General features: G+C 32.0%; 1 protein-coding gene across 2 annotated transcripts in view; it reads right to left on the reverse strand.

Moving 5' to 3' along the window:
- The window catches only part of LOC140448165 (uncharacterized), a 260,626-nt gene that overhangs the window by 56,125 nt on the left and 178,505 nt on the right, over nucleotides 1-25,996 (reverse strand). For both annotated transcript variants that reach the window (XM_072541273.1, XM_072541274.1), the window contains exons 4-5: nucleotides 21,472-21,688; nucleotides 7,762-8,023 (exon numbers count right to left, since the gene is read on the reverse strand). In XM_072541273.1, the coding sequence (XP_072397374.1) occupies nucleotides 7,762-8,023; nucleotides 21,472-21,688 (479 nt within the window). The remainder of the gene's footprint in view (nucleotides 1-7,761; nucleotides 8,024-21,471; nucleotides 21,689-25,996) is intronic.

Consider the following 25,996-nt stretch of genomic DNA (forward strand, 5'->3'; position numbering starts at 1 on the left):
AAAAGCCATTTTACTTTTATTGAATCTGTCTTCAACCCCATTAGCGAGTGTGTCGGAAATGAATTGACTGTCAGAGATAACTGTGTCGTTGAAGATGATAGGAGAAATAGTTAGGATAGAAGAATAAAGGATGACTAAATTCATAGGATGAAGGTTAGTTTTATTGCCTTGGATTTGTGAAACAGTTTTTTTTTATAAATGAGAGTGGAGTTATCATATCCATTGGTAACTTTAACATCCTAATATATAAGACTAAATAAGGTAAACTAAATTGTAACATATAACTTTTAACGGGTTTTTACCCAGATATTTAGTGGCTCAAATAATGTACACCTAGACACTGATGATGGAATATGGATTCCGAAAACGATTTGTCTTCATGACATAACCCGTTTGTGTTCGTTTGTTTTTTGTAATGATCTTTCTTTTATCTTAGTATAGATTAGGGCAAGATCTTTCATTAACGATTGTCAGCGGTATGTCAGTGGTAAATTTACTGGCTTCATTTAGAGGGTCGTTGGTGCCCTAATGTAAATTTTTCAAGATCATTCTAGAAAACCCTAATTTTTGTGTTTTTATAGGATTTGAGTGCAGCTTTTAGTTCGAAATAGTTTATACGAGAGTTCGGATAATTGGTATCTTGTAAAACTGAGGATGAATAATGAAAGGGCGAAGGAAGAAAAGAGTATATATGGTTAGGTCCAGATTTGTTGCAAAACTTGTATTTTAAATTTTTTGCCAGAATCTTGGCTGTCTCTTAATTGTCAAGGATAACCTTTCGATTAAAAAAGAGATTGGATATTTTAAGGTTATTTTTTATTAACAATTTTTTTTCCACACTGGACTTGGGCTGGTATTTGAAGTACATAAAGTTTTCTTACTTAATTAAATATCGTGTCTAAATTTGGCAAAAGATAAAGTAAAAATATATAGAGAGCAGAAAAAATGAATAAATACGAGAGAAAGAGAGAAATTATATTCATCATGTATGCTGTAATTAGATTTGACATCAGAAGATTTATCAGAGGATGCACTTATATATTCTCTTGTAAGTCGGACGTAGGCTGTTCTTTTAACTTTTTTAAGATTCTAGTGATACGGTTTTTTAGTGATCTTTTCCTTGTACCTATGTAGAGCTGCAATAAGTCCTTTTGAATACCATCTATGTTGGAGGATTTTTAAGCTTCTTGTAGTGGGGTGATACATACAAAAGAGTTCTTTTGTATGTATTACGGATTATCTTTGTAAATCATTTCTATAGCGGAAATATAATAAGGTTTCATCGAGTAATCCAATCAAAGATTAGATTTGGACATTTTTTGGCTGGTTTGGGTGGCATCGAAAATGCCGAAGAAGGAAAAAAGCTTACTAGAGCAAGAATACCGGATGAAGATAGAATGGTAGGAGTATCAGGAGGACTGTCATTGAAGTGTCCCCTTTTTTGTCCTACTGCCAACATGGGCTTTGAATTAGTACGACGAGGGATGGATAAATCCATAATGGCAGCCAGGATGGGTATGTAGTTAACGGAGATGGACTCAATTTCGGAAGATAGAAATTCTTTTGATGAAGTTAAGGATTTAGGATTAAGGACTCCTTAGAGTTAGCTAAAAATAAAGAAGAGGGAGGAGCATTAGCTGCAATGAGTGTGTGATCTGGTCAACTGGAGACTTTGCAATCAGACCCCACGGAACGACCCGTAAGCTTACAAAGAAAACACTATAGTCTGTCAGAGAATAAAAATATTTCAAAGGATGTATTTTCATGGTTAATTAACAGAGAAGATTGCACTTCGAAGTTCACCTTGTCAGGGATTACAAATGTTACCCTAGGAAAACTCCTGATATATGCCTATTGATCATCTGATATTCCGTATTTTTTAGGGACGGTTCGATTAGTGAATGCGGGATGGAAGGAGATACATTTGAAATAAGGATTCTTTTGGTCGCAGAAAGAAGCCTGCAGATAAAGATGACGGTGGAATTAATTATGACGTTCGGTGTATTAGTTGATCAACGATGTCGGTAGAAGTGAGGAAAATGCAGATTCGATTATTCGAAATGCGAGATGTAAAAGTAATATTTTTTGAATAAACTATTTCACCAATTTCTTTAATATATTTAAATAAAACAGTATTCAAAATGGAGTGCATGACAATAACTTATTTCCTTTTAGAAAACGAACGGGGAGGAGGTCTAGAGACTGCGGCAACGACTATGATTTTGGGTTGGAATTGAAGTTGTTTTGTGTAAATGTAAATATTCAATTGCTGTTCATGATGTGTAGTCCTGGTTACCCAGACTGTAACACAATACCTAAATGTAAGTACCTAATAGACCCTCTCCCAAACTGGAAAGAAAGAAAAAAGGATCTCACCTATTTCTTGGGATTTTCACTCTTGGGTTCTTTATCACATTGTGATTAAAGAACTTCGCTTCGTATTGTTAACTCGTCGATGAATTACTTTATCTGTTTAACACTGTTTAAATCTTTAAAATCCGTGAGGAACTTTAAAAAGGGTGTTTAAGCTTTGACAGTTATTTGACGTTTTTTGATTCGATTATTTAAAGCTTTATTTGTAAACTTCAACATTTTATTAAAAAAACAGTTTGAAAAAGTGCTTTTTAGCTTCTAAACATTTATACTACTTTTGATATTTTTCATGTCATACGGCTGTACGTAGGCTCAATGAAAAGCTGGTGTAAAAGAAATTTCCATAACCAATAACAAGAAACAAGCTGAGATATTGCAGCGGACAGATCTCCCTTGCATTTTTCTGTGGCGATATTTTACGAGTACCATTATTTTAATGTTTCAAAACTAATTTACTTCTTTACTGTGTATGCCATTTATAAATCTAATTATAAAATTTAGATATTCTTTTACAATGTGTTTAATTTTCAGCTCTTAATGTTAATAAACAATGAAAATATTTGCAATTTCTTAAACAAGAAAAAAAAATGCTATTTGATTTCCTCTGGGCAATAGAAGGTTTTGGTTTTTTTTTTAAATGTTTTTTTTATTAGCTTTATATTGAGCCTAGATACAAGTGTATCACATAAAAAAGTCAAAGTTATTAGAAATTTTTATATGCTAAAAATTTGTTATTCTTCAAACTGATTTTTAAAAACAAATTTAATATAATCTTGATGTTTGTTTTTAATAATTTAAAACGAAGCCATAAAAATCGATTTCTATTTACAAAATAACCCTAGAGTGACTGTTTGGACAAGTACAGTTGTTTAAATAATCGGTCTCCTGGATAAACAAATTGAATAACTCATAAACTGTATGGTCGTTCTGTATGATATTTAGCACACTTTAAAAACTCATTAACTGCCATAATTTTAAATAGTTGTATTACATATCGTTATGCAAAAAAGAAAGTTATTTATATTTATTTTATTTATATTTATATTAACATTTATAAATTTTACTTTAAAAATAAGGGTTTTTAAATTATCTCGGTCAATTCTTTATGTATTTTAATTATAAAAATCTCAATATTAGAGAACATTTTATGATCTATAACTTTTATTTTAATCATATATCTCTAACATGAATAAGTAACGTTTTATGCGCATAAACTTTTTTCACTTTTTACGATTGTTTAATAAAAAAGCAAAGCAAAATTAGCTGTAGTCTTCACATAATTGTCATCAGCTACCCCTCATATACCTTTTAGAGACTTTAAATATCTGTTTAAGATTTTTTCAGCTTTTTTAGAGTTGTAGATCATAAAAAGTTACGTAATTTTTGAGAGTATCCAAATTAAAATACATAAAACTATTAACCGAAATAGTTGCAAAAGAGAACCTTATTTTTGCAGTTATTGATAAATTATAATAACTCTTTTTTTGCGCAAAGACATGTAACATAGCTCCTTGAAATTATGGAAATGAATAAGTTATTAAAGTGCGCTAAATATCAATCAGAGCAAATAGTTTATAGGTTATTTAATCTGTTTATAAACATTTATAATAACGTTGATATCGTTTACGCTACAAACTTATTTAGAGGCTTATGAAAAACTGGTGAAAAACACACTTTCTAAAAAAAAAAACAGAATCTTCTATGACCATTACTAGGCAAGAGAGCATTTTATATTTAAAACCAAAGCATTTTATTCTTAAAATCATACTTCCATTGTCTATCAACAGTAAGAGCTGAAAATTGAAGGGACACTAAATGAAGATCTGAATTGTGCGTTCCAACTTACATATGGCATATGCGGTAAATAAGTAAAAATTTATAACCCGTTAAAATGATGGTATTCGTATCGTAAATATCGCTTCGAAAAAGTAGAATGGAGAACAATTTGAGCTCGGTTTTTTTTTAGATTTGAACTTTTTCAAAATGAAGCGCGATTGCAAAATTTGCAATATCTTGGCTTCTGTGGCACGTAAAACATAAATTTTTTTTAAACTGGGATAGCTCAACAAAAAGTTGTTTACATAATCGCTTTCTACGATAAACGTATAGTCACTATTTTTATTAGTTACATTACATACCATTATGCAAAAACAAAGTTATTAAAATTTATAAATTTCTGGGTTCAAAATCAAGGGTTTTTTGCAACTATTTTGGTGAATTCTTTATATATTTTAATTGAGAAACTCACAAATGGAAGAACTTTTTGAATCTACAATTTTTATTTTAACTATTTTTCTCTAAACTGGATAAAAAACGTTTATAGCCAAAATCACCTGTATATCTTCACAGATTTATTATTAACTAACCCTCATATACCTTTTAGAACCTTCAAATATCTGTATAAAATTTTTACGTGAAACCAATAATTTTTTTGCAGATGGACCTTTGTATAAATTAGTTCTCCGATAAAGATGAACTTATTTCTACTTTTCAATACAATAACTAAAGATAGCTAAAGAAATACATATTTAAATATCTAATACTTTGTTTATGTTATTGTTTATGTTTATGTAATTTGTTTTTCCGAAGTTTATCATATCATAATTATAATACCAACGAAAACGTAAAATTCAAATTAATGCATCTCGAATATGACGCGTGCACCCTGGCGATAATAAAAAATGATGAATGAAAAAAAAATAAACATTTTTTCAATTTAATTGCGTAACGGAAACGGTGTAAAATAAAAGAATATAAAAAAAGTTTCTATTTACTTACCAGAGTGTAATATCCATCTTTGGCAAGCCGAAGGATTTTTGTCGGAAATCTGAACATTCTTAATCAATGAATTTTGTATGGTGATAAACCACATTAATTTGTAATCACAACAAATATTTCCGGCCATCTGTAAAAAACCATTTATTTATTATGGAAGTAACATTATTTTAATTTAAAATCACTTTTTTCAAATATTATCGAATGTATGTATTATCCGGTAAAATTTATTTCTGAATAACTAATTTGTTCATTTCTCATACAATGTTTTTTTATGTTTTAAACACATATAATTAAAATGTTTTACTTACCTCGGACCAAATTTTTGTAATACACTTCCAAATAAAATAAAATATTTAAATTCTTTAAACTTATTTAGATATAGGAAGATTTAGAAGCCACAGTACGTTTATGTACAATTTTAGTTGACACGATATTTACTAGTTGATAGTAATAACTCTATTTTAAATGAACACGTTGTGATTCATGATCTGTTTTTTGTAAAAATTTTATTTGTAAGTAAACCTGTTGCTACTAGGTCAGTGAAATATTGCAACGCTGGTGAATTTAATTCAGTGGATCAAAAATGGACGTTTAGTTTAGTCCTTAACTTTTTCACACAGCACCATCTAGTATAATGTATATCAAACAAACAATGGTATATTAAAATCTATTGAGACAGAAAGAGTGGTGACATCTAGTGACTGTCTCAATTAGAATCAAACAAATTTATACATTGCGTTGGCTAACTAGTCCTATTTAAACAATGCTATTACCTTTACATTGTTATCATTAAGATCTAACGTTCTATCGTTTTAAGTTGGCAGTAACGAATTCACAACCAATTCTTTTGTTTCTGATAAGAATGTTTATAACCTAAATTTTATATTATGACATGTTCTGTAATTATTTAACATAATTTTATTTGAGTGTTCTTGTATATGTATTTTAAAGTGTTTTAAATATGTATTTGTTAAAGAACGTTTTTTTAAAAACAATTTTGGATAGTTTTCGCCATCATTTGTAGGGTTCAAATGAGTTGCTCATTTCATTTAATAAACATCACGACAACTAACCTCAATTAGTGTAAGATGCAAAATAATTCTTTTCTGTATTTTGTACTAATTTTGTTTATTGTAGCACCCTGATGATGCAAATAAAGATTTGCGAAAGCTTGGTTAACTAAAAAGAGTACTTCTTTGTCCTATCTTCCGCTGCACACCCAAATATTTGAGTTTTGTATTCTATTTGATCAGCGTTGATGACAAGCGTTTATCGCTTTTTCAGTATATATATATATATATATATATATATATATATATATATATATATATATGTATATATATATATATATATATATATATATATATATATATATATATATACTGAATCTTTTAAGGTGTTACTGGGACTAATCATTTAGAACAATTTTACTCTCAGCTTAAAAATACCTTCAGATTATACAAGGTCCGATAAGTATATAGCATAGGTCCGATAAATTTTAGAAGCGATACACTTGACCCAGTAATACTCCAACTTATTAGGATTTCGTGGTAACGATGGCCTCCTCATTCGACTCAATTTTCTGCCCTGCAAACGAGTTTTTCAAGTTTAGAAACAAAAAGTAGTCACACGGGGCCAAATCTGACAAATATAGAGGATATTCTCGTAGACGGATATTTTCAAAATTTCAGCCAAATCGGACTCGTAGTTTTGTAGATAGCGTGTGCAAGCGGGCGTATCCACGGATTTTAGAAAAATGGAAAAAGAGTAATATCGGTCAGTAATTATATTCTTCTTTTGGTTTGTTTGCCAAGCAGGATAACGTGATTTCAAGATCTCGTATTCGTAGACTACCGATTGAAGGTGCCCAAAATAGATAAGATAGTGGGAATCTCAAAAGACAGCGTGGGTTATATCGTGCATGAAATTTTGCGCATGAGAAAACTATCGGCGCGTAGCCGTGAAGCTACTTCAGAGCAGTGTCGATAGAACAGTTGTTACGGATTACGTTCACCGGGTAAAGTCCACTACTTCGATTATTCCTTGGTGTCTACTGTTTACCAGTGAATCGATGTTTTGTCGATAATCACGAAACGATGCAGAAATTCCTTCGGATTGCGCTTAAACAGCGTCAATTACTGCTCTGAAGTAGCTTCACGGCTACGCGCCGATAGTTTTCTCATGCGCAAAATTTCATGCACGATATAACCCACGCTGTCTTTTGAGATGCCCACTATCTTATCTATTTTGGGCACCTTCAATCGGTAGTCTACGAATACGAAATCACGTAATCCTGCGTGGCAAACAAACCAAAAGAAGAATATAATTACTGACCGATATTACTCTTTTTCCATTTTTCTAAAATCCGTGGATACCGCTTGTACACGCTATTACAAAACTACGAGTCCGATTTGGCTGAAATTTTAAAAATATCCGTCTACGAGAATATCCTACATGATAGTAACTTTATCTACATTATAATCGCAAATATACGTTAATATCAATATAATTTCATACTAATATTCTCAACGAAGGTATTCTCAAAACACATCTTACAATATATTCAAAGCTACGCATGAAACTACCAATAAAGAATATTAAACAACTTACCTGAGAATGAGATAACAGTATTAACTTTAACTGGTTGTACTGGTTCACCATCGGTAGCTATGAGCGTTAAATCATGACCCTGGATTGTCAATTGAGCGGGACAAACTGAAGCAAATGAGTTGATCATTCTGAATCTGTATCTTTTGCCAGGAGTGATGGTGAAAACTTCCAAAGGTGTGTTGGTCATAAATCCAGTGTTAGGGTCTCTGAATTGTCCTTTTCCGTTAATCAAGCAGCTTTCGGGATCTTGTCCAGTATTAACCTGTAAAGTAAATGTATAAAAATATTAAAATGATGAAATCTACGTACGGGCAGGGTTCACTGAACCCGATTGTGGAATTCATTGCTGCCTAATATTATAATTACTATCTAAATATCCAAGATTTTTAAAAATGTTATTTTTAAAAAAATAATATAATAATATATATATATATACATATATATATATATATTACATATATATATATATATATATATATATATATATATATATATATATATATATATATATATATATATATATATATATATATATATATATATATATATATAATATAATATAATAATATATATATATATATAATATATAATAATAATAATATTTTTAAATATGCTATTCGTATTTTCAGTAGAAAATCAAAAAGTAATGTGAAGGATGGTAAGGGTTTTTAGCTCTCTTAGGGCAGATATCCTGATATTAAGCTGCCAGTATCCAGCCAGTTTGAGTCATTCTCTTCCCGATCTTACGAACATGTTAAAGTTAATTGCATACTACAGATCATATAACGGCTGTGAAGTCAAAACGTTTTAAAATAATTTGACGGTCCAACAAGATAACCTGAACTTTCATGTAAAAAAAGACTTGTGGTCAACTTACATATATAAACAAAAGAAACTAACTATTCTAGAATTAAAAAGTATGTCGAATTTCTAATTGTTATTTTGCCGAATATAATATTTTTGTCGCGAATCAATACGTTCAGCGGCTCGCCACTCCAAGTATTCCCAGTCATCGAAAGTAAAAAGGGTACGTTCATAACGGAGACCATAGCATGGTATCCTCGCCTAGAGCATAACAGTGACAGTGAACGCTCGCATTTAAAATAAAATGCATTTATTATACCTGACGATCGATACGATGGTACGATCCTATGATCAGTGCGAGGGTCGGCGCCTCATTGTGAGCGCCCGCTAACTCTTCAGTCCTTTACAAACCGCTGCTTGTTTTACAGTCTATGTTGAAAAGTGGTCTAGGGACATTTTCATGAAAATCAGTTCGGTGTGTTTAGTGATATCAGTTTTTAATGAGTTACGAAGAAAAGTAGATGAGGGAAAGTGTCTAATGGATGAAATGTTACTATAAACAGCTTTTGATGAAAATAAAAATGCAGGTAAAAAACTTGTATAAGATTAATAGCATGTGGAAGCAAAATTAAACTGTAAAATTAAGTTTAGATGTAAAGGGTGTAACATATTTGTTTGCTTAGAGCATATGCATGGTCTATATCTAGTTTGTTTTTAAAGTCATACTGTAGATGAATAGTTTGGATTAACAATTAAAGTTTATTTCAAATTATTATTATTTTTAGTTCCACGTGCTAATTTTTAAGACCTTGTTGTAACGTGGATCATGGATAGTAATAAATTGAATCATGAATGCCGATGTTGAGATTAACGCTAATAGGGAGACCTTTAAATATCATTATAAGAGCAAGAACAGGAATCTTAGATACTCTGAAAAGGATAGCACGTATGAAGCGAAATTTTTCCACACACGTGGCGAGAATAAATAGTGCAAAGTGGACTAAACGTATAATAGAATGCCGTCATAGATTTCGGGCATATAAAATTAGGGAAAGACCTTCAACACGTTGGTCTCTTGATATAAACAGGATTACAACAAATTTAATTTACACGGCATAAAGTTTGGAACACTGGAAATACTACAGGCTGTATGATGATATCATGAATAATATTCTCCAGAAAATTCTAATTTTTTCATCAAATCTTAAATTGGAGATTTTTCTATCAGCCACCCTTACTCCATTGAACCATATTTCTAAAGCCAGTCTTCAAACATGTAACATAACAAAACGCATCTTTGTCTAACCCAATTTCTCTGCCTTAAATTGATTTGCAAACTTCTGATCTATTCGTACTGTTGCTATATTGGACTGATACAGATTTTAATAAGTGTCACCATGTGTATTGGTGTACTTATCTCTATTAAAATAGACCAAAGATTTATCCATCTTACACTATAAAATGCTTTCAGGTAGTCAACAAAACATATTATTATAGGTACATACAAAATTCTTTCGACTTTGTAATGAGTTGTCTGACGATCAGGATTTGTATCTTTTCATTTTACAAATTCTGCTTGTTCCTGAGATATTTGATAATGTAGGTAAGTTTTAATCTGTTTTTATGATATTTTATGACAATTTATGGTAGTTTTCACATGTAGTAATGGCTCCTTTTTTGTGTAGTGGAATATAAATTGACGTACACCAATTGCCATTTTCCTGAATTCCAAATAGCTACATAGACAGAATGGAAGATATGTGATCCTTTGTCAAATTGTGACTAGCATTTCTCCTAGTATTATGTCAATTTCTGAGGATTTATTATTAGCGATTTAATTGCATCTTTTACATTAGAGAACAAGAATGTAGGTTCTCTAGGTTAGTCATGGGGCCATAGATTTTCTGCTGGAGGTTCGCTATTTCTATATAAATCGTTACAATAGTTTCGCCATGTTTATTATCTTCCTTATCCATCACATACCACGTTTGACGTTTAAACTCTCTCTTTTCAATATTAATACCGAGAGTATTAATATTGAAAAATTCAGGTTTATCATTTATTTTTCAATTATTTGTAGCTTTCCAATATAAAAGTGTTTATCCACCTGCGCACACGGATAGACATCAACAATAACACATTAGTAAAAACAAAAAGGTGTATCATACAAATAGATGGTACTTTATCCCATCAAAATATTTAGTTAATAAGCGTCCAATAAATTGCTTCAAGGCTTATTCATGACTGTAACACCATTGATGGTCACGAAGAATTAAATAAATTTTTAAGTATTATTGCGCGACTATTTCACAAGACTATTTTTAACTGATAAAACGTCATAGCAACGCCACGTTTCCTACTGACAAAACTCCTTCTTGTCCGTGATTTATCAGCGATAAAATTATGACAGATCCGTCACGAAGGTGTCTGGTAATTCTATTGTTGTCAGTTTGACAAACGTCATTGGGACGTAATTTTGGACAGATATAATAAATCCAGACGAAAAATCAAGATTTGGATGCCAGTCATGTAAAGAAATCAAAAAATTTGTTTCGGAAAATGTCCAATTGAACACGCAGAGGCCCAGAAGCTCTCTTTGGACTACCATAACGGAACTAGCAAAAATTCTCGAGGAGTATGTCTTTAACATAAAAAAGGCAATGGCGAAGACTATAAAGAGTCGTCTGTAAAGTCAATGTGGAATACTACAGCAAAAATGGTGCAAAAAATTATTTTACGGTATACGGCATAAAAATCGACCGACCCTTTCACAGATATATCTTTCAAACGTGCAAGATTGGCCAGAGATACCAAGCGGAGGTAGCTTCAAAATGTTCAAGACAAAAGAAAACTTAGTTCAAAAGCATTATCCACTGGAAACTCCGCTGGAACACAAAAAGTTTTTTCACCTTTGTTCATTTGAACTTGCTTGGAGAGGCAATGATGCCGTAAACTACAAGATTCACTTTTTCCAGAAAGAATTTGATGTTATGGGAGAATTTACTAGCCGAATTGAATACAACAGCATTTTTTCCAAAACAAATCAAGGCTGTTCGAAAAGTTTGGCAAGCAACAAATGGCTGGTAAGGAATTCATCAAACGAAAATTTATGTCCAGTTAGATTATTTTTGAAATTAATAGAAAAAAGGGGACCAAAGGTTTTATCAGACAGACTCTTTTTTACCGTTCATCCCAGCTGGAAGGATGAATTTTGATTCAAAAACTGTCCACTTGGAATCAACACCGTATTTACGTGGACAAAAATGTCAGCTGAAAAAATTAAAATAGACACAGAAAAACATAAAATAACAAACCATTCTCATCGATCTTCAGCTGTGTCAGCCTTGTTCAAGCAAGGTGTTTTTGAACAGAAGTTAATTAAATTAATGGGTCACTCAAATGCAAGCTCTCTAAAACCATATCTGCAGCTAGATTCCAGTTACTAGATTCCAGAAGCTGGACCTTCGAGTTCCCAAATGGTACAGGTCATTAATACAAAAAAATCATACTTTGGTATAAAATAATGGGCAAACTACTATAGCTTATAATATTAATTATACATTTAATATTGTTAACAAATAAATAAAGATTATGTTTCGTTGATATTGTGCATTAATTGTCTCGTCTCGTGATTTCTTGTTTCATGATTTAACTGTCAAAATTTAATTCGCAAAAATTGCCAGGCAACAAACTGTCATACCAGTCGAAAATATTGCCGGCAAAATTTTCTTTCTTATGATAATTATTATACGAAAATTTCAAGATTAATTTCAAACGTATAATTAATTTTGTTATCTATAAAGTTCTGATTTATTTATCTAGCAACAAATAATTCTAGTTAGAAATTATTAAACCAAAATAATCTAAGATTTTTTACATTTTTTATTAAACATCTTATTAAATAAATTTTTTCTTGTTAAGATATGTAACCATCTTCCTATAAAAAGAAAGAAGTAAGAGTTTATTCAATTACACTCTATTTGTAATTTTTATCAGTAAGTCATACAATTTGTAATTTGAGATACTAATCTTCAATAGGAACTTGCTTTGTACCAGAAAATCTTTAATCTCCGTTATATAATAACATTATTGTTAATAATAGTTTTCAGTGTCATGGAGAAAGCTATATTTTATTTTAAAAAAAGCATATTTACTCCACTATTTTAGCTAATTGTAATTTTATTGCATTTAGTGCTTTACATACATATTTGTTTTAGTTATATATGTATCATATAAATATACTACTTGTGTATCGAATATTCGGATTAAAATCTAAAAAATGGTGGATGTTGCTAATCGGAAATGCATGAGGAAACAAGCTCACTACCCATCAGTACTAATTCATCAACTCGCAAACTTGCATACAATTGAAAACAGAATCAATTTTCTCAGCAAAAGATATGAACTAAGAACCACTAACAGCCTGAACAACAGAGCTAAGCTGACTCTCAAAACTGCTTGCCATTAAAAAGTTCCTTTCCCACCAGCCAAACTTCTACACTTGACTGGTAACGAACTTCCTGATGAGTATCACGACGTCCTTGAAGCAACGCCCATTAAATATCGCAGATAAAATGAGCTGCAAGCCAAAAAACGCTAATCTAAGAGCCGTTTCTATTGTATATTTGGAGACAGAAAAGGTGCTTCCTCAACGAAAAAAATTTGCTTTCAACTCCCCTTCCTTAAAAAAAAGCAGCCCATCTTCTACTTACTTGCTCCGCTAGCAGCATAATGCCCCTCTTTCCCATTCTACTTACGTTTACTACCACCCAAAACTCCCGTTAAAAAAAGGGAGACACTGCTTGAAGAGGCATACCGCCTAAGCAAGGATTAAACGTTCAGATCCATCCTAATCTAGAAGCCATATATAATTTAAATGTTTTATTTCTTATTTTCATCTTTAAAACGATTTAAATTTTTTTGCATTGGACACTATATTTTTTTTCTATTCTGCATTACCTAAAGCGGTTCTAACACTGTTTTCTTGTGATAAGTTTAAGTTAAATATGATTTTACATGAATAAACCAAAAATTATTGTAGTAAGTAATAAGTATTACATTTATTATCTGTTTGACGTTTATCTTTATTGTGATGAAACATATGTAAATAATGTATTTATTAAGTGTGGACATAAACCATGGTATTTTACTCATATTCATATTCTGACTGGCCATCATTTTGTAAATTTTACCTGAAATATACAAAATTACTGTCAAATGGAAAACCACCAATCAGTTTGATCACATCTTAAAAGATTCAAGACGCTCAACAGACGTAATGAACTGCAGAAGTTATACGCGCACAAACATAGATTCAGAACCCAACTTAATGATCTCGACATTGAGGGTTAGAATTTAAAATGCCAGCAAAGGAAATAAAATGACTAGTGCAAAAGCTAAGAGATGCAATATTTGCAGAACGGTACAAAAGTACAAAGCAAATCTATTAGTATGACATTACATGTTTCTATTTTTTGAATATGGTGGTCTTGTTCTTCTTCTTCTTCAGCCTTAAGTAATCCAACTTTGGTCATAGGCCTTCCCCAAATCAATCCAGTGGTTTCTGTTTTGCGCCACTTGCTTCCAGTTGTGTCCTCCGATCCTCTTAATGTTATCAGTCCATCTCATTTGTGGTCGTCCTCTGCTTCTCTTTCCTAACCTTGCTTTCCATCGTTGTATTTCATGGTTCCATATTTTATTCTTCAGTTGGTCATTGTGTCCTGCGAAGCTCCATTTTAATTTGGCAGCATGTTCTGCTGCGTCTTTTACTTTGGTTTTGCTTCTAATCCATTTGTTTGTTTTTTTGTCTAGAAGTCTCACAGCATTGATCTTTCCATCGCTCTTTGTGCTTTTACTATTTTATCCATATTAGACTTGATGAGTGTCCACGTCTGTGAACCATACGTGAGTATAGGGAGGATACACTGATCGTAAATTCTTTACAAGTATTGTTCTATTTTAGTGCTTTTCGAGATCAAACTCAGTTTTCCAAATCCTGCCCACTAACCCTATTCCTGCTTACATTATTCTTTTGATAATTTTGGCAATTTGATTTTCTTTGTTAAATTTCATTATCTGTCCTAGGTATTCGCTTACTCTTTTTAAATTCATGTCGTTCAACGTTATTTCTCTAATGTTCGGTGTATTTGTCATTATTTTTGTTTTTTCTAAGTTCATCTTAAGACTTACTTTTTCATAACCTTGAAATAGTTGCGTCATCATGGTCTGTAGTTCTTCGAAACTTGTAGCGAATATTACAATGTCATCAGCGTATCTCAAATGACTCAGTTTTCTTCCATTAACATTTATTTCTTTATCTGCCCAGTTAATATCTTTGAACACGTATTCCAGTTCAAGTGTGAATAGCTTTGGTGAGATAACATCTCCCTGGCGAACTCTTCAATCACTTAAATTTCACTTGAATATGGTGGTACCTACTTTTTCAAAAATATCAGAAAATAACAGTCAATATTATTTTAAAAAGTGTAGAATAATGCTTCAGGAACATATGAATAGTTCGTACAAAATATCTATGTAGAGATGGAACCAATTAAAATCACGTAAATCACGTAAAGAAAACAATTTAGAAATATTTGTCGAATATATAGGCCAAACCAAACTTCACGTTGACTATGTCAAACCGTAAATTTCACGTCATTCAGTGCCGTGCCTATGATGCTATGACCTGCAGAAATAAGCAAGTCTATGTCCGTCCATATTTACAATTTTTTATATAAGCAAGAGATTCTTTATTTTTGGCAAGAATGGCAATTAAAAATACGTTTCCAAAAAGTATGTATATGATCAGCAACTTTTTTTCTATCCCATTTACATTTATAATTTTAACAAATTTACTTTAAATCTACAATGCGTTTAGCTTACTAACTACTTGAAAATAATTATTAATTAAGTACAAATAGTAATTTAAATGCTTATTAGTGGATAGTATCTGTTGCATAAAAGATAATAGAGGCATATACATAAAGATAACGAAAGCTAAATTGCTATATTCAACGGGCTCGGTTGATTACGGCATTTTCCTAAGTAATAATTAATGAATACTTTCATATATTGATCGGACACAAATTTTAATAATTATTTTTATGCGTGAATGAGCGCCAATCCAATCAAGATAATATTGATTTGTCATAGATAAAAACATTTGACAAGTTATAGATACCAAAAATGGAATAAATTCTAAGTGTGCGCTGAATACCAAACAGTTACTGACAACTAAATAAGAACCATATGATTTATGAGACCATAATTAGTACAACACTTTTTGATTAATTTAAAGAAACTTAAAATTTTCGGAGAATATTTTATTAAAACTAAAAAACACGAAAAAGTCAAAATACAATAGCTATCAGAACAAAACTGGGAAAAATACTATAAAGAACTACTCACAGAAAACCGACAAGATTTCATAGAGACAAAAACAGAACCTAAAAAACAATGAAATCAAAATGAAGAACTGATTATGCTGAAATTAAGCGTAGTAAAGAATGCCATAAGAATCTAAAGAACAAAAGATCAATAGAACCAGGAGAAATCGAATTAATGAACTAATTAAGTACGGAACAAAGACTCTATAAAGAATGGTACCTACACGAACTGTTTAGTAACGCCATAAAATGGAGTTTTTGCCCATTCGGCTGTCTACTCGACTGTAAATTTGCATATTGGTCTAATACATCGATGGAATCTGTAACGTCCCCTTCATTATCACTAGCACACGGCACATTTTTCTCTCTATGACTTTCAGTCACTACATCCGTTTCTTTTATATCACTAGCACTGTACTCTAATGTAAAATCATCAAAATTACTAAATCTCTTTCGAGTAATACACATCCCGACATAATTTTTGTTATTTTGAATATGATAAGTGTCCTTAGCTAATATGGGTACGTTGATTCTGAATGTGAATTCGGTTTGAGCCCATGACGTCAAGATTTTTCACTAAATTAAAAAAATCTTTTGAGATATTTTGTACTAGAGCAAAGAAGTACCAAACTGATATTTAATAAATTACATTAAAATTATGTCTTTCAAAAACTTGATAAATCGATAGAAAATATGTTGTATAATATGTTTATTTCATTCCAATAACAACACTGCCGAGTGCCATCTACTAGACGGCATCGCATCGTCAGTTATTTTACGAAATAGTCAGCGTCAGTTGTTTGTAGCATCGAGTTGTATTTTCTTTTCTGAGTGTTTAGTGCGTGTTAATGTCATCAAGAAAGTGTACAAACAGTCCTGATATATTTTGTTACGTGTGTGGTGATTTCACAATAGCAAAGCATAAACGAAACATAATGGAAACCTTCAAATTCAACGAAATACCTCTAAGGTAAGAAGATTAAATATGAGTACAAACAGAACTATTTTCAACAGCAGGGAACAGTGCATAGCGTATGCGGATGATGTGGGGACACTAGCGAGAACAAAAAACATTTAGCAAAAGTTTTCCAGAAATTTGAAGAAGAAGCGAAAAAATACGGATTAATAATAAACCAAACCTAAACTCAATATATGGAAATGAGAGGAGACATAACAGGTAATAACAAATTTATCAAAATGAAAGGAGCAGAGACTGTCTATAGTTTTGAAAAGGTGTCAGAATTTGAATACTTAGGAATAAACATAACGAACACGGGAAACGATGAAGAGAAGCAGATCAATAGGGTCACTTAATTCATTACTGAAAGCAAAAAATGTACCAAGAACAGCTAAACTGTGAGTCTACTAGACAGTAATTAGACCAACAGTCATGTATGCCAGTGAAATGTGGATTATGAGCAACAGGAAGAACAGAAAATAGAGATCTGGGAAAGAAACGTGCTCAGAAAAATCTTCGGAGGAATAAAGACAGCAGAAAATATTTGGAATAGACGAACAAATAAAGAAATAATGAGGATATATGGAAAACCAGCAATTACGCCAAAAATAAGAGCCCAAAAAGCTATGTAGATGGTTTGGTCACATTATACGAATGCTAGAGAATCGAAATGTTAAAACAATACTGAAGGAGGGAGAAATGGGGAAAACATAAGACAACGTTCAAAGAATAAATTGTTGGAAGCTGTAAAATAAGACTTGTCAGAAATAGGCATGAGAAATTGGAGAGAGAAAGCAAGGAACCGAAAAAATGGAGAGAAATAACCAAGTTTTTAGGCAAGGCCTGTAGCGCTGTTATATATGTAATATTTATATATATTACGATTATGTATTAATGGATATTAATGAAATGAAATGAGATTATTACTTTATATCATTAAATATCTACTTGAAGACATTAGCCGCATGACATCTTACTGCACAACCGTGAAACATATAAAACTGTTTATATTACGTACTTACAGTTCATACACGACGGGTGTTAACATATATCTATCGTCTTTACAAGTTGTAAATTTTAAGCGTTTAGTTTACAAGGCGTAGAAATCGATTTTATATAAATACAATCCTTAGAAATTGTATTCCTTAAAGAGTTAGACCGAACGTATTTGGATATAATTACTGTTTTACTTACAATCAGCAGTCAGTCTCCGACGTCAAAATGACCTGAATTCATCTGATCAAACCGGCGTAGTTTCTATTGGAGATCATGTCGTAATACGACAATATTCCGTAGTAAGGTCAACAATATTATTAGAGGAATATATTGTTGTAACCTGAGCTGATTTAACATACTATAAATTTTTTTTATAATTAAGGTTACAGTTAGTATTTTCAGAAAGTTGTTTGTCTAAAATGAGAGAATTTTGAAACAATTTCATACTAATAGAAACTAGAAAATAGAACTTTATAAACATTTAATATCAAATCTAAATATATTAAAGTGTCTTCTCTTGGTTAATACGCTAGTTGAAGATTGTAATATATTCAAAATGAATAATGTAAAAGCAAATTTATTAGCATAGCATTACACTTGTGTGTGAATATCACTATATGGTGGGTGGTACTTGTTCTAAAATATCCAAAAATAGCAGTCAAGTAGAAATCAAGTCAAAGAAGGCTCAACTGCGTTAATTAACAAGTCTCGTTGCACCTTGATTTTTTCCCTCTACATCGCCAACTATCTTCATAACCCATATTTTATACAACTTCTCTTATATCCCTCTCCTATTAAGCATTTTTCTTTGATTTTCTTATATCCTTTCATCTTCCTCTAAGCCAATTTTAAAATTTTTCAAAATATCTAACATTCCCTCTCCCCACTTAGTACTTCTTTCAACCACACCTTTGATCTTTATACCCAGTGCCCTTCAATCTGTTAATTTTTATAAGTAAATTCAAATCTGATAGCTCCAATCCCCTATAAATCGTTCATAAGCACAAAATAATAATTACACTTAATACCTTATTCATATTCAATCTCCTCCACCCATACACCAAGATTATTCCAGAATTTTTTAAAGTCCAATTATATAACAGAACTTATATTTATTTTATACAACATTACAATAACATCCAGACCATTTCCCGATAACTGTGTTAATTAATATCCCCCCTTTATATATATATATATATATATATATATATATATATATATATATATATATATTATAATATAAAAAATGTGCACTATATATATATATATCATAATACACTTCCATTTTCTCCTTTTAACATATTCTAATGTTTTGGTGTTATTTTGAGACCTTTGGAGTTCTCAGTCTCTTTTTCAGTTATTACTCTCCCTTGCAATTCCAATATAAAATTATAACTTGCTCTTTAGCTAAATAAAATCCTTTTAAAACCATTTCCTACAACTACGAGCCCCACACAATATTATACAACTACAATCGTACCCTAATCTCTCTCATTTAACCTTTTCATTTATTTACTCAGATTTTTTCAGAATTTATCTGAAGTTGAATCATATAAAATGATTTATATTCAGGTAATGTAACATTACAGTAATATTTAATTCAATCCAGATATTCGCTCATACGTCCACCCGAATTAAATTGCATTTTTTTGTTCGTCTTCCATATTTAATGAATCCACACATAAATCAGTTTACACCGCATTATTTTATAATTAATAACTCAACATCTTACACATATCTACCATTTAAATTTTAGGTACCAAATGTTGATTTAAAACATATAGGGTCACATTAATTAATTTTTTCAGTTTATCCTCGATCCAAACTTTATCCCATCCATACAAACCTTTTTCTACAATTTTCTAACATAAACCTTCAGGGTAGATTACACTTTAACCTTAACATATTGATGTATGCTACTGTTACAAATAATTAAAAAATTTTAACATATTTAACTATACACATTGTTGGCTATAGTCTCATTAAGACACACACTTCCGGTTACATTGACTGCTTTATTCAGGCACTCGTCCTAAAATGTTATTTTAATCAGTTGATACCTAAAGGTCCTTATAGAGAATACGCCTTAGGGCCAGTCACTCGTTTTTGAGTCTTACGTTAGCAACATCTTAATTTAACATTTTTGCCTTGAACGTCCTAACACAGAGATGTCTAAATGTTAACCAAGAGGTACACGTCTGCTTTAGAGACTTTGAAAAGGCCTTTGACAAAGTACGCCACAATAAACTCAAAGAAATTCTGGAGGGTAAGAACATCGACACCAGAGACATACAAATAATATTAAATCTGTACTGGAATCAGTGAGCTAATATAAAAATAGAAGACCAAACATCAGACGAAATCGAAATACGTAGAGGAGTACGACAGGGTTGTATATTGTCACCGCTCTTGTTTAATATCTACAGCGAACAAATATGCCAAGACGCTCTCTCACATGCAAACGAAGGGATAATAGTCAATGGAACAGTTATCAATAACATTCGATATACTGACGATACTGTGATAATGGCAAGAACAGCGAAAGATCTACAAATCTAGTTGAAAGTATGAATGAGATATGTAATAACTACGGCATAAAGATGAACGTCAAAAAAACCAAATATATGACCTTGAGTAAGAATCCAATACATGACACTAGTATCGCAATAAACGGAACTCGAAAAAGTAAGCAAATACAAATACTTGAGAACCCTCATCAATAAAACAGGTGACCAAAATCACGAGGTAAAAAGACGTATTAAAATTGCCAGGTCTACCTTTATAAAAATGAAAAAAATATTTTGTAATCGTGATATTAGTATTCAGCTACGTACTAGAATGTTAAACTGCTATGTATTCAGTACTTTGCTTTACGGTATTGAGGCATGGACTCTTAAACAGAGGAAATTGGGTGGATAAAAGCAAAAATCTTTTCCGTCCCGATTTTTGTTTTGATTCAGAGCAGTGGCTATATCGCTCTGAGGAGACCTAAAGAGGTCGAAATACGTATAAGCGGCTTGCCGCTGCCCTGTATCGAAACAAAAATCTAATACCGTCATTATGTATGAAATAAAATCAAGTAAGGAAAGACAATAACACGACAAGTACACTCCATTGTTTAGAGTTATCATATTACAAGCAAAACTAAAGACCAAATCTTTAGTACAATAGTGGAAAACTGCTAACTATATGGCCTAGAGACGTGCAATAAAGAAATAGAAAACAGAATAAATGCAATGAAAATGATGTTTTGTGAAAGAGACGCTAAATGATGAAATAGAAAAACGAAAATAACTCTGGTATAGACATATGCGAAAGATGATCGTGACAAAAATACTGCTGAGAACATGGAAATAAAAACCAAATAGTAGAAGGAGAAAAGGATGTCCTAGATTACAGTGGACAAAAAAACAGAGAGAAGTCGAAATGTGTTGAATATCTCGGTTCATATATAGATATTTGAAACTCATATATTCTTTTAAGTTAGTTCTATTTATTAGATAATTATCGATATTTTAAAATGTAAGAATTTATAAATTTATCAAATTTAATAAAAATCAAGCTTACCGCCAATCTTCCAGGGAATCTTTCCGCAGCTGCTTCGTGCATCCAGTCACTTAAGAGCATTACATGAGTGGTGAGATCATAGTCGTAAAGATGGCTATTGGGATCTTTCGAAGGAGGTTGACGGATAACAATGCTACCGTACAAACCATCCATCTTCTGTAATCCTGTATGGGCATGCCAGAAGTGTGTACCAGCATTGCCAGCTAACCACTGATACCTGCGAAAAATTAATTTTTTAAAATATTTAATTTATTAAAACTTAAACATTTTATAAATATATTTCCACGTCCAAACTAAAATAATTTACCGAGCGAAAGCTTTTTTAGATAACTTTTTTTCTAAATATATGCTTTCTAAAATATTCAAACTTCTGGAACATATTATTGTAGCATACATTGATTTATTCAAGGGTTATTTGCTTTCTTAACAATTTTTTCTTAAAAAATAAGGTAGAAAACGTTAGAAAAGCATTAAGTATAAGAAACTTGGAATAAGACAATTGCCGAGATAAGGATATATGGAGAAAATGGTAACAGAACAAGCAGCAAATGCCATAAGCGACATTTTAACAAACAAATATTTATTCACATAGATAACACATGCTTTTCTATATCGTTGATGATAATCACAATAACTATTCCTTTTATCCATTTATCCTGCCTATCCAGAGTTCAAAACTGAAAATTTCAAACTATCATTACTCGCCTATGCGTACGACATATAAGATATAAGTACTGTTACCTAAAAAATGTTTAATCAAAATTTTTCAATAAAAAATATCTATTCCTTGTTTATTCTACTGGATCTTTCACCTAGACCACACATTAGGCTTACGACAGTAAAAGTGTTGTTCCAACCATCAAAGTATTTTCTTAGAGATTTAAAGAGCGAGTCGAAGGAAAACAAGATAAAGCTACAAAGCAAAATTTAAAGGTCAAGTGGAGGAAAGCAAGGCTAAGAGTATAAAGCAGTATTTCCCAAACTTTCCCCAATCGGGGAACCCTTTACCAAAAAAAAAGTAGTTGACGGGCCTTTTCTTTTATTTTACCCAGTTCATTCGCCATATAATAAAATTGTCAGGCGAAGGGGAAGATCTAAGCATTCTAAGCCGTCTAAGATTTAGGACAATTCTTTACTAGCACCTAACGATTGGTAAAACTGAAATAAAAAAGTTGAGAGACCAGGTTCAAAGTCAGTGACAGCTTAAAGAAAAAGAGAATGTAACCGAAAAAATAAGTCTCCGGAGAACCACAATTAAACAGACAGGAACATTAAAAGAAAAAAGATAATGATCAGACTTAAGGTACGTTTTTACTGGAGCGTCTGTTGCGATTATCGCTAAGCGATCGTCGCGGTGTACCGCTTGTGTGGTCGGTCGCAAACGCTAAGTGACTATAGTGGTTTATGTATGTGATTTTGAGAGGTTTTATTGGAGAGGTTCTCTTATGGACACACTAGATATGGAATACAGTTTGTAGGCGACTTTTTCATATCCTGTTTTGTTAAACGTAACACAAAATCAAACTGAAGTTCATTTAAATGGAAGAACTGTGGAAACTTAACATTATCTCCTAATTAATGGTTGTTTATCAAAATTTTGAAGAATCCTTCTTCTTGTATTCTTTTAAATATTGCATGTTTTTCTAATCCTGCGGCGCTTAACATTTCTAACATTTCTTCATCCTCTATTTCTTCTGGTAGCAGGTATTTTAACAATAATTGTTTTTTTTTACATCGCTCATCGTTGCAACAAAACCACACTTGTTAACTAGACAACGGTCAACTCACTAATCAAATCATCGCTTCACTAAAAACATTCCGCTTGCGATCATTGCTTAGCGATTATTGCTCAGCAACGATCACTTAACGATAATCGCAACAAACGCCCCAGTAAAAACGTACCTTTACCTGGAAAATCTTAAAAAGAGCCAAAAGAAGCATAATGACTTACGAATCATACGAGAATGGCTCAAAAATGGAGTAAGACCTATTTTGTAGAAAATAACCAAATACAGTGGAATTATAAGTCCCGATGATGTACGTACAGTTCAAACAAGTTGGACTGCCAAAATCACACTTTAAAGTGTGTTGCAAGAACTTCATAGCAGCTTTTCTGGAGGACCTTTTGGAGTCAAAAGAACACTAGCCAGAGTTCAAGGAAGATTTTACTGGATTTTCGCCGAGATGTAGAAGATTGGTTTAAAAAATGCGATTTATATAACAATAAAAAAGGCCCTAGAACAAGAAGTCGTAGTAAAATGGCATAATATCTTTCCGGATAGATAGCTTTTTGAACGAATTGCAGTGGATATTCTCGGTTAACTTTGGTTAATAGAGAGAAAAAACAAGTACTTAATATTCGCAATGGATTATTTTTTAAAATGGCCTTAAATTGTACCCTTTTATAATCAAGAAGCGACAACAGTAGCAGAAGCATTCATAACACACATTGTATCAAGACATAGAGTTCCTTTAAAGTTACATTCCGATTAAAGACGACATTTTGAATCAGAATTATGGCAACAATTAACTGATCTACCTTGTTGACTTTAATCAGTCCCAGATATGCTAGTTATTCGAAACGAATACCTATAAAGGAGGGAGCAATGTAACGAAAGCTCCGTGAGATTTATTTCAGACAGAAAAAGTCGTTTAACGAAAAAGAAGAAGTAATGAAGCAGTCTAGAATTTGCGAGATGTCCTTGAAGAAATGTCTAATGAAGTCAAAATGTCAGAAAAAAGTAGAAAAGCAGGTAATGTTGACAGCTGGTTAGAGTTGTAATTGAGTTTTGAAGTTTAGAGTTGTCAGTCTGTTAGCAGTTTTGTTAACAAGTTGGTGTTTGAATAAAGTTATTTTAAAGAGTGACATTTCAAGTAATTTGAAATATTTACTAAGCGAAATTCATTATCGATCTGGTCGTATTGTTAAATGCTAAATGCCTAAATTGTTTTTTACATCGAGAAGCTCTTGCCTCCAAAAGTTGTAAACTCCATCAAAAGACACGCGTTACAAACTCGCATGTTCGCGTTTATATTTAAATGGTAGATTTTATATTTAAAATGGTAAATCTTCTTTACTACATGGAAGTAAGATGACTTTCAAAGGGTAACGTCTTGAAAAGAGGTTTTCAGTCAAGAGTGGAACTTTTGATGTAGTTTAAAGATGATAATTTAGAATATGAAGATCTATTTTCAAATTTCTTCGTTCTTTCGAATTTGGCTTCTCAATCTAGCTTTCTTTGCTGTTTTATTCGAACACCTAAATAGTCTGAATAGTGGCTTGCAAGCCCGTGATGTTAATATAATTACCGCTATGGATGAATTTAACGGATTTTTACAAAAAATTGAATTATAGCAGATTTCAATCAGAAAAACTATTTTAATTCATTCCAGGGTATTCAAGAACTAATGGAAGAATACGTATAATATGGGATACATTTTTAGCAAGATTTTACAGATCTACAAGCCACATGGGATAATATAAAACAACAAATCTGTGAATATTTCCCCAAAGAAATTCTCCAAACCAACCATCATATTGTCATCGAATGCCATAGTGTGTGGACTAGTACGCATTTCGATGCGCATCGCCCCGCCTCGAATTTTCCCATTGGCTCTTGACCTGGAAATCCCTATTTATCGCTCGAACAGCGCATATAAATATTGGCGATTTTTAGGTCAGCAAGACTTCCACACTACCTCATCAACATCTGCGACATGTATCTATCCAATAGAACATTCCAAGTTTCAGCTGATCAAAAGATGTCGACGATCCAAGAAATCCAGGAAGGAATGCCTCAGGGCAGCTTCTTATCACCCATATTATATAACATTTTTGTTTCAGACCTTCCAACAGATCCAAGGACTTCTACAGCCCTGTATGCAGACGTGTATGCATCCGGAAAAGACGAAGGAAGAATCATAGATGACATGGAGTACCACCTGGAAAAAATCACGGACTACACCGAAAAATGGAAAATCAAGATCAACGCCGAAAAGACGCAGTTCATCATATTCGGCCATAACAAACGACCAGCACGGAACCAGATCACAGTAGGAGGCAACAGAATTCAGGAATCAGAGACGGTCAAATACCTAGGAGTCCACCTCGACAGAAGACTCAACTTCCGGGTGCATACACAAAAAACAACAGCCAGGAAAATCCAGAAGCCGAGAGGAAGAATCAACAAACGCTGGCGGTGCAAGAGCGGTACGCCGAAGAAAGAAGGCAAAAATTTTTTAAGTTTGACATGTAAATATTTTTAGTATGGCAATAAACGTTTTTATTTTTATTTTTATTTTTATTTTTATTTTTATTTTTTTATAGGTCAGCAAGTCAGTCCCTCACGGGCTCTCCGAGAGCTTAGTGCTCTTAGGGCGTTGCTTCCTGCTGTTCCAATTATACTCTGTGGCTGAGATATTATTCAACTACAATCTGTTGTTTTATTTCGACCTATATTTTCGTCATGTAAGGAATATCTTGTCTTTTTCAAGACAAGCCTTCAGAAAACTACGACCTGATGCT

Source organism: Diabrotica undecimpunctata, chromosome 8, assembly GCF_040954645.1.
Source record: "Diabrotica undecimpunctata isolate CICGRU chromosome 8, icDiaUnde3, whole genome shotgun sequence".
Lineage (NCBI taxonomy): Eukaryota > Metazoa > Arthropoda > Insecta > Coleoptera > Chrysomelidae > Diabrotica > Diabrotica undecimpunctata.